The sequence below is a fragment of the Biomphalaria glabrata genome, chromosome 10, assembly GCF_947242115.1.
Source record: "Biomphalaria glabrata chromosome 10, xgBioGlab47.1, whole genome shotgun sequence".
Lineage (NCBI taxonomy): Eukaryota > Metazoa > Mollusca > Gastropoda > Planorbidae > Biomphalaria > Biomphalaria glabrata.
This window is the reverse complement of record NC_074720.1, coordinates 43,358,029-43,370,422: the sequence shown is the minus strand read 5'-3', so window position 1 is coordinate 43,370,422 and position 12,394 is coordinate 43,358,029. Positions and strand designations below refer to the sequence as shown.

Sequence of the window (12,394 nt, the reverse complement as noted above, 5' to 3'; positions counted from 1 at the left end):
TTAAATGAATTAGCCACAATAATTTACTTTGAAAAAAAAAACATGTCACCAAAACCTATATATAATACACACTTTTTAGGTATATATAGTACGATATTTAATAATTCGAGTGGCCAATGACATGAAGAGCAGTTGAAATGATTAGAATGTTTTGATACACATCTGTACAATACATCACTATACCCTAACTCAGTGATGCCCAACCTTGTACAGTCTGCGGGCCATTTTAATTTCCGATACTCGTGTCGCGGGCCACATCAATAAAAAGATTATAAAAAAATGAAATAAACTATTTTAAATAGCTTATTACAAACCCGTGGCTCTAGTAGGCAGCGCAACGTAGAAAACAACTGTCTGCATCGCTCGAAATTTCTCAAGCAGAAGTGTCTGGCTTTGTATGTCAATCAGTTTCAGTTGGAGATCTGTCGGGGCACTCCTCAGAGTCAGTAAAAAACATTTCAAAATCTGCTTCTCTGTCGAAACAAGCGTTGTCTCATTTAGTTTGGAATGGCGATTTGTACCATGTCTTCCACTCGTTTCGCAATAGTCATGCGAGAAAGACTGACGGCTTTAACTGCACTTCTTTTAGCATTAAGTTCTTTCATCACTGCTAGCAAGCACTTCTTGGACACTTCATTTCTGAACTCTGATGCGAAGAGCTCTGTAGTTTGCCCTTACGACCAACTCATTGTCTTGTCTCTTTTTGGTAAATAGTTTCGTCAATAGCTCAAATCACTCAACTAGGCGTCAATCTTTTTCTCTGCGGCTCAAGCCAACAATGTCTGCATAATTTTTTATGTTATGGTTTACAATAATTTTTTATGTTATGGTTTACAATGATTTTTTATGTTATGCTCTTAAAAAGCAGCCAGAAAATTAAAAACAAATTCGAACATGTTGGATTTTTATTTTAAAAAAGAAAAGATCTGTCCACTTTATCTTGAATCTTCAACAATTAGAGTCTTTTCGCATTTACACCAAACGAACATAAACCAAAAGGCATTAATGATGCCCTCTTTTACACACCCAAAATGTCAAGGGCACGTCCAGCTCAACAGCAGCGGCATTGTCCAAGAATACAAATAACTGTCAACTATTATCGCCGAAAAAAAAACCGTTATGTTCTTTAGAAAACTAATATGACTATTAAACTATATTAGATTCGAATGAAATCCATTCATCTCTAACGTAGGGAAAATAAATGTTTCACCCTTTTCATTTTCATTCTCTACACTTTGTTCCCATGTTCGGCGGGCCGGATGAAACCACGTCGCGGGCCGGATATGGCCCGCGGGCCGTAGTTTGGGCATCACTGCCCTAACTGAATGTCAAAAAATATGTATATAAGGTGGAATTACCCAGTATGTTGCAATGGGCTGTCCATTATTTCAGACCTGGATCCTGCCATGGAGCAAATCATGGATTTCATCACAGGGTCAATCATGGAGAAAGTCATGCAGCCAATCATACAGTCAATCATGGAGCAAATAATTGGGTCAATCTTAGGGCAAACCACACAGTCCATCATAAAGTCAAGAATATATTCAATCATAGAGCAAATCATAGAGCCAATCATGGAGTAAATCTTGGATTCAATCATAGGGTCAACCATGGAATTAATCACAGATTCAATCATAGAATAGATCATAAAGTCAATCATAGAGCCAATTATTGGAGTCAATCATGGAGTCAATTATACAGTCAACCATAGTCGATCGTGGATTCAACCATAGAGCAAGGCACGATGTCAACCATAGAGTCAATCATTGATTCAGTCTTGGAACTTACCATTGTGCTAATGGTACAATCAACCACTCATATCAGTTATTCAATTCCATTCTTTAATTGAGAAGTAAAAATAGTTAACAAAAACACGCATATTTTAAAATGTACTGTATTTTTTTTATTTATTTTTAGCACTGGGAGAAACCATTGTCTCAAATGAAAACTTCTCTTTCATAAAAAAAAAAGTATAAGAGCAGAGAATTAAGAGTGCTTTTCTACTTCTGTTCAGTGGCGTAGCTAGAAATTCGCCATCGTTTGGGGGCCGGTGTGCTTGACCTGGGGGCCCTTGCATTTTAATTATTATATTATATTAATAATATTTAATATAAAAAAAACACTCATTTGCCCCCCCCCCCATAAGTAAGGCCTGGGGGATTTTTAAATTATTCCCTTCCATCCCCACACTCTAGGTGCGCCTCTGCTTCTGTTGTTTTTGTTGTTTTTTTGTTGTCCAAAGGCCCCAAAAAAAAAAAAGTATCCAAACATTAAATGACAATTTCCTTTTCAATCGAAACATGAAAATGAAAAGAAATTAAAAAAAAAAACCTGCAAATATTATTAGACAAAATATTTCAAATAGTAGCCATACAAAATTGTGCCACACTGCTTTTTAAATACATATCACAGCCGTTGTATGTGGATGAGGGGTAGCTTATGTGTACTAGACCACATCATGGCTACAAGTAAATATATAGTACACATTAACAACTCTGGCTACAAGTATACATAACATCTATAAATAGCATCAGGGGGAATGAACTGTAAATTTTAAAAAAATTGTACCAGCAGACGAAATTGAAATGTTCATAGAAAAAATGTAAATAAAAAGAAAACAAAATCGTGTTTCTATATAAAGGAATAGAGTGTACAACTATTATATGTATATAGTGTGTACACGTTTGTGTACATGCAGGAATACTGTTATACTGATCACGTGACATTTAAAACAACTTGAGACAGAATAAGAAAAAAACAATAAAATAATAGCTAAGGACTATATAACAAAGGGTGATTAATAGCAAATAAAAATATCGCCAAATACAAAGCTTGAAACAAGGCTTGCTTAATAATTTTAAAATATCTGCTTCTTACACAATACTGATCCATTAATATAATCATATCAACATTGATAAACTCATAATACTGATAGTGTTGTTTTTTTTAAATGTCACCTTCAAAATAAAGACCAAGATAGATAATGAGTTAAAAGAATAAATAACATTTTAAATAATAATCATGATAAGACAGATTAGAATATACATGTACAAGACAGATGAATTACTACAGTGATGCCTGAATTAGGGCCTGCGGGTCATATCCGTCCCATGACGCGGCACTATAAAACTCCACAAAACTTCTGCCTAAAAAAATTGAAGCAGCAGAACGTTAGTTTTATAAAACTCGAAATTTTTTGTGATGCTGTCCACGACATGACCGTCGAAAATGTATATGGCCCCCAAACCGAATAAGTCAGAGCATCACTGCATTGTTTAGATAAAAGTAAGTATTTACATGAGAATAGAGTAAAAAACAATCCTTTATGTCTGGGACTAAACAAATAGCCTTACACTTCTTCCCATGAAATATATGTATATAAAAATAGATTCGTAAAATTAAATGTTATAAAAAAAAAGTATAAAGCACATATTTCAGAGACATTGGGCTACACCTACTATTTTTATCTTTAATAAATATTTTATAGTAATTTTTTTTCATAAATGTATTATTGAATACTGAAATGTACATTGGCCGTCAGAATTTTAAAAAAAAACAAAAACAAAAAAAAGTTGTGCTAAAAAAATAAACATAAGCGATCTCCTGTTAATTAAAATTCCTTTATCATTAACAAATGGGCATCTGGAAGATGGGCCCCACTTTTGGATCCATGGGGAACCCTTTGCGCATGCCCATACAGAAGGAGGCGTCGATCTTGAGGGTGTTGTCCTTGACCGAGATGTCGTGCTCGAGCGTGGCCTTGGTCTTGATGAGGCGGGCCAGGGACAGCTCCGATGACTTGAGACGGTCTTTCAGTATACGCAGAGACTCTTTGATCTCCGTCACCTCCCTCTGAAGCCTGAAAGGAACAAGATGGATTGGAATCAGGACAGAAGTGGCATACACATGTGAGGTCTGCGAAGAGGCGTTCGCATACACATATGATCTGCATATGTTAGTGTCACATACATGACAGGAGCAAGTGGGCTTAGTCTACTCTTAAACTCGTGAAGTGGCATACACATGTGAGGTCTGCGAAGAGGCGTTCGCATACACATATGATCTGCATATGCTATTGTCACATACATGACAGGAGCAAGTGGGCTTACTACTCTTAAACCCGTGACGCCAAGGGGGAAAAAAGGTTAATGACGTCATACATTCCTGTGATCTGGATTTCACTATACGGGAATAGAAGCAGACTGGGAGGTAACTACAAAAGTGAAATGAAAATAAAATGAAATAACTTAGATCTAGCTCACAAACTAAAAGATATAATAAAAACAAGTAACATAAAAAAAATATTTTAAAAAATTCCACCTTTATGCACCACATTGTATACCATACAAACGACTATTTTACTCATAATAACCAGTGAATGCTAGAAATAAATAACGCAAAGGGATACATAGCATAAAAACATTTCTGTTAAATAGAAAAGGCGTTTGATCCTAATCGACACTTTCAAAAAAAATGGATTTTAGGGTAGAGAATTATCTAGTTTGACCTTCATATACCTGTATAATGCTCGGGTAGTTTTCCAGAAATAGGGTGTTGGGGGTCAGGGATATCTGATATTGTGTTGATTGTTCTGGAGTAAAGGATACTTGTATCATTTTTCTGTCTTTAGTGGGTTCAATGGTTAGGTAGTATGTCTTTGTTATTAAATAATATTTCTATTACTATTGTTATATTTTTAGGTTGATCACTTTTCAATTGTTTATGATTTAATACTTGTGAATTATGAGAATTTACAAATAAAAACATAAAAAAATTTTTTAAAAGCCCACAAAAGAGGCGAGATGGCACATAAAAGAGACACACAGAGCCCAAAAAAGAGGCAAAGAAAAGAGGCCTAAGGCCCAAGGATTCCTATGATGATAAAGCTAAAATTGAATAGCGCAAAATTCTGAGGTTTCCTTTAAAAAAAAAAGAGAAAGAAAATAAAAATAAATCAATAAATAGAAAAGGCTGCTTACGATATTATGGTTGGGTTATATATTCCTCTATTCCGATTCCATTTCGTTAACTGATACACACAGATTTTTATTTATATATTTTTAAAGCGAGGGCTACTTACGATTTCATGGCAGGGTCATTACACAGCTCAACATTGATCCTTCTGGTTCTCTCGTCAAGTCTGGTCTGGGCGACCTTCATCGGTTGTTCCTTGTCCATGATGGCCTTCCTCAGCAACGCCACATTTCTCTCCATATCAAAGATCTCCTGCATAGTCTGTCAGAAAGTGAGATCTAGATACACTGCACGCAGCGACATAATCTTACGGTTTAAACAGATTACAAACAAACAATGGCATGATACTAAGACTGAGAGTCTGTCAGACACGCAACTGGTCAGTCAGGGTAACGCCAAGAGGGTTGTTAAAATAAAACTTAAGCCAGTAGTCCAGCTGAGATCTGTTGTGGTAGAACACATAGGATACGAGGTCATACTTAACAGAAAATCACATCATTTTGAACTAACCACATTTCCATGTTTTCTTCTTAAATATAATTTCGCGTTTTTGTCCCCAAATGTTATATTTATTCTATCATAGAGGCAGTCATGGAGTCAATCATGGAATTAATCATAGGGGTCAATCATGGAGTCAATCATAGAGCCAATCACAGAACCAATCATAGTCAATCATTTCTCATATAGTCAATCATAGAGTGAATCACAGTGTCAATCATAAGGTCAGTCACTTAAGTTTCTTCCCAAATATAATTGTGTTTCTACCAAAATATATTTTCGCATTTCCTCTTCCCAAAATATTTGGCGTTTCTTCCCAAATTTTTTGTCCTTTTTTTTTTTCACCCCAAAAATAATTTTATTTTTCTTCTAAAATAAAATTTGGTGTCTCTTCCTAAAGATAATTTTGTCTTTCTCCCCAAAGATACTTTCATGTTTCTTCCCAAAGATACTTTCATGTTTCTTCCCAAAGATATACTTTCATGTTTCTTCCTAAAAATACTTTCATGTTTCTTCCCAAAGATTCTTTCATGTTTCTTCCTAAAGATACTTTCATGTTTCTTCCCAAAGATACTTTCATGTTTCTCCCCAAAGATACTTTCATGTTTCTCCCCAAAGATACTTTAATGTGTCCTCCCAAAGATACTTTCATATTTCTTCCTAAAGATACTTTTATGTTTCTTCCCAAAGATACTTTCATGTTTCTCCCCAAAGATACTTTAATGTGTCCTCCCAAAGATACTTTCATATTTCTTCCCAAAGATACTTTCATGTTTCTCCCCAAAGATACTTTCATGTTTCTCCCCAAAGATACTTTAATGTGTCCTCCCAAAGATACTTTCATATTTCTTCCTAAAGATACTTTCATGTTTCTCCCCAAAGATACTTTCATCTTTCTCCCCAAAGATACTTTCATGTTTCTCCCCAAATATACTTTCATGTTTCTCCCCAAAGATTCTTTCATGTTTCTCCCCAAAGATAATTTTATGTTTCTCCCCAAAGATACTTTCATGTTTCTTCCTAAAGATACCTTAATTTTCCCCCCTAAAGATACTTTCATGTTTCTCCCCAAAGATAATTTTATGTTTCTCCCCAAAGATACTTTCATGTTTCTTCCTAAATATACTTTCATGTTTCTCCCCAAAGATACCTTAATTTTCCCCCCTAAAGATACTTTTATGTTTCTCCCCAAAGATACTTTTATGTTTCTTCCTAAAGATACTTTCATGTTTCTTCCTAAAGATACTTTTATGTTTCTTCCTAAAGATACTTTAATGTGTCCTCCCAAAGATACTTTTATGTTTCTCCCCAAAGATACTTTCATGTTTCTCCCCAAAGATACTTTCATGTTTCTCCCCAAAGATACTTTCATGTTTCTTCCCAAAGATACTTTCATGTTTCTTCCCAAAGATACTTTGTTTCTTCCCGAAGAGTTCCGCCTTCATCCTTACCTTCTGCAAGTGAGCCTGCAGCTTGTTCCTAGCGTCAGTGGTCTCTCTGATCCTGGTATTGAAGGCGTTGTTGACTGCGTTAAAGTGGTTCCACATGTCGTTAGCAGACTGCCTGAGGGTGCTGTCTATCTCGCCCCGGAGCCTCTCACTGTTGGCCCTCTCCCTCTGGGACCTGGCGATGTTTTCTTGTGTGTAACGAGCCCAGGACTCCGGGATGGTGATACTGGTTAATCAGATGGACAACACAAAGTATTAAAAAGTAATCCCTGTAATAGATACTAAATCAACATGAGCTTCAATAAACACAATGATTTTATTAGTCTCTGTTTATGTTCTTTACTCCAGCCACTTGTTCTCTAAAACTGACTTCCGTTTATACACGTCCTGACACACTGCTGATCACTCAAGCATGAACACTCAAGGTCCACTGGTCATTTCATACACAGGCACACACACACTGCACTACCAGCCACGCAAAACACATACACTTACTATCACAATCCCAGTTAATCTCGAGAAGTATAAGAGATATATAGAGTTGCAGATCTTAGAAAAAAAAAGTGGAGAGGGAATGGTCCCATCTTAAGAAAAGATGCAAAAAAAAAAACAACAACAACAACAAAGAAAAAACAAAACAACAACAACAAAACAACAACAACAAAGCAACAACAACAAAACAACAACAACAAAGCAACAACAACATAACATAACATGGCGACGCAGTGTATTAGATGAAACTGAGATGGCAGGGTAGCCATTAAAAGTCTAGCAATAGACCGTGGCATGTATTTACTGAGGGCTGAGGCTCTGTGTTCCATGAGGAACACAAAATGTCAGATGAGATGATGATGATGGATACGTATCTCTAGAACAAAAAGTTAACCACAAATATAAAAATCATTTAAACTAATAAAAGCTTATGTTTGTTACATAATAATTTATTTTATAGGCCCAAAGCTAAATTACTGAAACGGAAATACAAATCATACACCACTAACAATCGAGTTTTGAGGTTTATGGAACATCGGCACACAAAGGCCATGTCGTGCCCGTAATCCCTAAAAAGTTACTCTCCCTTCATACCACAAGAGGTAAATTTTATTTCGTTAAGTTATTAAAAACAAGGTCTATTCACAGTTAAAATAGTAAAGGTACCAGTGACACCTCTGTCCGGGGAGCCAAGCTCCTTACCACTCGGCCGCCCCCTAACAGAACTCAATATGCGTAAACTACGCTGCTATCTACGCTAGCTACTTACGTGTTGTCTATGTTCTCTATCCCTGGGACGTAGCCTACGCCTGCTGAAGAATTGCGCAACATTTGCATCCTGTCGTCTAGGCCCTGCGCGTGATGTTTGTCTTTAGCGTCAATCTCGAGCGCGTGCTGGGCTGCACGGTCCATCCTAGTAGCAGACGTAGCCAATCAAATCCAGAGAAATCGGTGCTCATTTATTTGAGAAGGTTGAAAGTAGAAAGAAAGAGCAGAAAGAGAGAGTAGAGAGAAAGAGTAAAGAGAAAGAGTAGAGAGAGAGAGAGAGAGTAGAGAGAAAGAGTAGGGAAGAGTAGAGAGAAAGAGTAGAGAGAAAGAGTAGAGAGAGAGTAGAGAGAAAGAGTAGAGAGAAAGAGTAGAGAGAAAGAGTAGAGAGAAAGAGTAGAGAGAAAGAGTAGAGAGAGAGAAAGTAGAGAGAAAGAGTAGAGAGAGAAAGAGTAGAGAGAAAGAGTAGAGAGAAAGAGTAGAGAGAGAGAGAGAGTAGAGAGAAAGAGTAGAGAGAAAGAGTGAAGAGAGAGAGAGATGAAGGAAAGAGAGAGAGAGAGAGAGAAGAGAAGTGACAATAAAAAGGAGAAAGAACTAACTACAAAGAAAAGTGACAGAGAGCTAAAAGTAATAGGAGAGAGAACAAGAAAGAGAGAAGGAGAAAGAAGAGAGAAAAATATAAAGGCAGAGAGAGAGAGAGAGAGAGAGAGAGAATAAAGAAAAGAGAAGAAATTAATAAAAGTATATTTGTTATATTCTTAACTTGTACCGGTATCTAAAGTCTAGTGTACAAATTGGTTCAACCATAGGACCTAATCAAACGTTTATTTTATAATAGATTCATTGCTGCCCCCCCCCCGCCCCCCCCAAACTAATCTTACAGAGATGTCTTCAAGCGAGACCTGAAAACCACAGGCATCAACGAAAGTATGTGGGAGGAGATAGCCCAAGACCGGACAGCACGGAGACACTGTGCGTGCTGGTACAAACTTCGCAGACATCAAAAGAAATGTAGCTGCCTTAGTCAAGAGAAAGAAAAAAGAAACCTTGCTAAAAGTTGTTCCTAAAACAGATGCACGAACTGAGGCAAACTGTGCCGTTCCAGAATCTTTAGAATCACACTTTAGATTCTGCCTCTTCTGGGCGCAACCATTGTGTTTAAAAAGAAGGGAGTCACATATTTTAAACATTCTTTTTTTTTTCACACCCCCCCCCCCCCAAAAAAAAAAAAGATAAATAAAACTATATTATTTGTTTCATGGTTTGATGTTTGCTTAGGGTCTAGAAAATACACGGAATACTTAACCAAGAGGGAACTCTGGACTCGCTAGAATTAGAGAGAAAGACCCTAGCCATGGAATTGGGATGTAGCAGAAGGATTATAATCATCACATATATAAAGAGGATATAACAAACATGCAAATCTAAAACAAGATTACAATGACGATTGGGTCACATGACCTTCTGACCCCTATAAAAAAAAAAACGCTGCTGGAGGGCCACTATAAAAAAAAAACGGATGGCTGCCTGGTCGTGCGGTTTGCGCGCTGGACTGTCGTTCGGATTTATCAACGGTCGAGGGTTCAAACCCTGCCCGCTCCCATCCCCAGTCGTCCTGCGGGAGGTTAGGACTAGGAAGTAAACTATCTTCAACTCTGAAGGAACATCCGAAACATGTAAAACATTTAACAAAACGCAAGATCTTCAGGGCTCGTTAAGACTTTTCTGCAAGGAACAGAACCAGACAAAAGAAGGAGAAGCAGACAGAGGAAGTGATAGGATGAAAACAATAAGGAATGGGCGGGCCTGTCTATGGAAGAGACTCTAGTCCTAGTAAACGACGGAGAGAAATTGAGAAAGACGGTCGATAGATCACGTGAACAGCTCAATCATTCTAAATATAGCGACAGACATTAAAAAAAAAAAGACATTATGTTGGGCAGGTCAGCTTGAAATCATGACAGAGAAAAGAGGGGCGAAAATAAAGTGCCGGCAAGAAAACAAAACAAAACAACAACAACAAAAAGGCAGGAGCCCCAAAGACAGACCACGACTACGATGACTCGACGGTGTAGAGGCGGATCTACAAGAACTGTATAGTCCAGACATGGAGACAAAAAGCTCAGGAGAGGTTTTAATGAAGAATGTCACATAATCTTCTAATTCCTTAATTAGGCTTCCTTAGTTAAATAGTTAAAGTAGAAAACACCAAAGTGTGGGAGATGAGTGGACAGAGAAATATAGAGGTGCAGATCTTAGAGAAGAAGTGGAGATGGATTGGTCACACCCTTAGAAAAGATACCAACAACAGAGCTAGGCAGGCCTTAGAGTGGAACCCCCAGGGAACAAGACGCAGAGGAAGACCAAAAAGAACATGGCGACGCAGTGTACTTGAAGAAGCAGAGAAGACCGGGAAGAGCTGGGACACCATCAAAAAGCTAGCAAGAGACCGTGGAGAGTGGCGTGTTTTTGTCGAGGCCCTATGTTCCATGAGGAACTCAAAGGAGTGATGATGAGTTAAATACACCACTTTAGTTCTAGCAAGTAGCAACCACCAGTTTTGTCTACCTGGGAAGCATCATACACAATTAAGGGAAGCAGATGTTGAGTCAAGGCTAGACATGCTTTTAAATCCCTACGTCCTATCTGGCGGTCATAAGAATTTTCACTGCACAATAAAATTTGCATCTTCAATACAAATGTGAAAGAACTTTAGAATATGTCCCAGAGACCTGAAGAGTAAGGAAATAGCAATACAGAAAAGCTGCAGGCATTCACCAACAAATGCTTGCGACTTATGGGCTCTAAATAACAAACAAAAACTCTAACAACAGTCTGTGGGAAACAGCCCAGCAGGCATCAGTGGAGCAGGAAACCAAAAGACGCAAATGGGGCTGGATTGGACATACAATAAGAAAATTAAGAGAAAAATATTACAAAGAAGGAAATAGCAAATTAGAAAAGCTGCAAGCATTCACCAAACAAATTCTTGCGACATATGGTTTCTAAATAACAAACACAATCTCTAACAACAGTCTGTGGGAGACAGCCCAGCAGGCATCAATAGAGCAGGAAACCAAAAGACGCAAATGGGGCTGGATTGGACATACAAATACGAAAATTAAGAGAAAAATATTACAAAGAAGATTTTGAAATGGAAGGTGGAACCCACGGGGAAAGAAAAATGCTGAGAGACCAAAGCAATCAGTGGAACAATAATCAAATCTTAGGGGCATGGCTAGATCCGGAACTTCGTACCGACTTTGTTTCAGGGGAATGTTTATGTATGGATCTTATCTTCTTATCTTATAAAATAGAGACGTTTCTTTAAAAAAAAAAAGATGATTGCGTCCTTACGCGTCTTTTTTAACTGTTTAGAATACAGCAGTTCTCAACCTTTTAAGCTCGGCGACCCCTTTTTACAAGCCCCCACTCTGCCGCGACCCCCCTCCCACACACACACATACAGCAATAGAAGAATAGACAATAACAATCCATATTTTCGATGGTCTTAGGCGACCCCTGGCCAAATCGTCATTCGACCCCCGAAGAGGGTCGCGATCCACAGGTTGAGAACCCCTGGTTTAGAACATTTCTTTGAAAATCTTGAGAAATGTGTGAAAAAATAATTTTAGAACGAAATTAAATGAAGGTCGTTATTAAAGCATTCTAAACACACATACCCCCCCCCCCCTCTCTCTCTCTCTCTCTCTCACACACACACACACACACACACACACAGCTATGATATCATTATCTTAAACATGCGGATCAAGTCCATGAGATAAAACGGTCAAGGAAGAGCAGGTAACTGTGAGTCTGACCAAATATCTGGACATAACAGAGACGCAGGCCTGTCCTCCCCCCCCCCTCCCACGCGCAGATAACACGACTCAAAGGGGACACCACGAGTGGACTGTGGATGATACTTCATAAGTCAACAGATGGTTATCTGCGCCTGCTTTTTATTGATCGCCCCCCCCCTCCCCCTCCTTACTTCAGTTGAACGTAAGCCTTGTCCAGAACTTTCTTCAATCGGGCCTGACACTTCTTGATGACCTCCACTTCCTGTCAGATTAAACGAAACAGTTTTTAAGCAGACGTGAGTAGCAGACGACACCGAAGCATGACATGTGTCAATGTAGAATTTATTCAAAACACAGTAAGAAATGTTTAAGAGGGTTAAAGCAGCGAAAAGAAAGGCCGGGTCTAGAGGC

General features: G+C 38.1%; 1 protein-coding gene across 4 annotated transcripts in view; it reads right to left on the bottom strand.

Annotated features, from left to right (window-relative positions):
- Positions 1-1,880: 1,880 nt before the first annotated feature.
- Positions 1,881-12,394, bottom strand: part of LOC106065497 (tektin-3-like) — a 37,247-nt gene continuing 26,733 nt past the window's right edge. For all 4 annotated transcript variants that reach the window (XM_013224338.2, XM_056044067.1, XM_013224337.2 and 1 more), the window contains exons 6-10: positions 12,175-12,245; positions 8,182-8,325; positions 6,924-7,146; positions 5,081-5,235; positions 1,881-3,859 (exon numbers count right to left, since the gene is read on the bottom strand). In XM_013224338.2, coding sequence (XP_013079792.1) covers positions 3,628-3,859; positions 5,081-5,235; positions 6,924-7,146; positions 8,182-8,325; positions 12,175-12,245 — 825 coding nt within the window. In that variant the 3' untranslated portion in view covers positions 1,881-3,627. The remainder of the gene's footprint in view (positions 3,860-5,080; positions 5,236-6,923; positions 7,147-8,181; positions 8,326-12,174; positions 12,246-12,394) is intronic.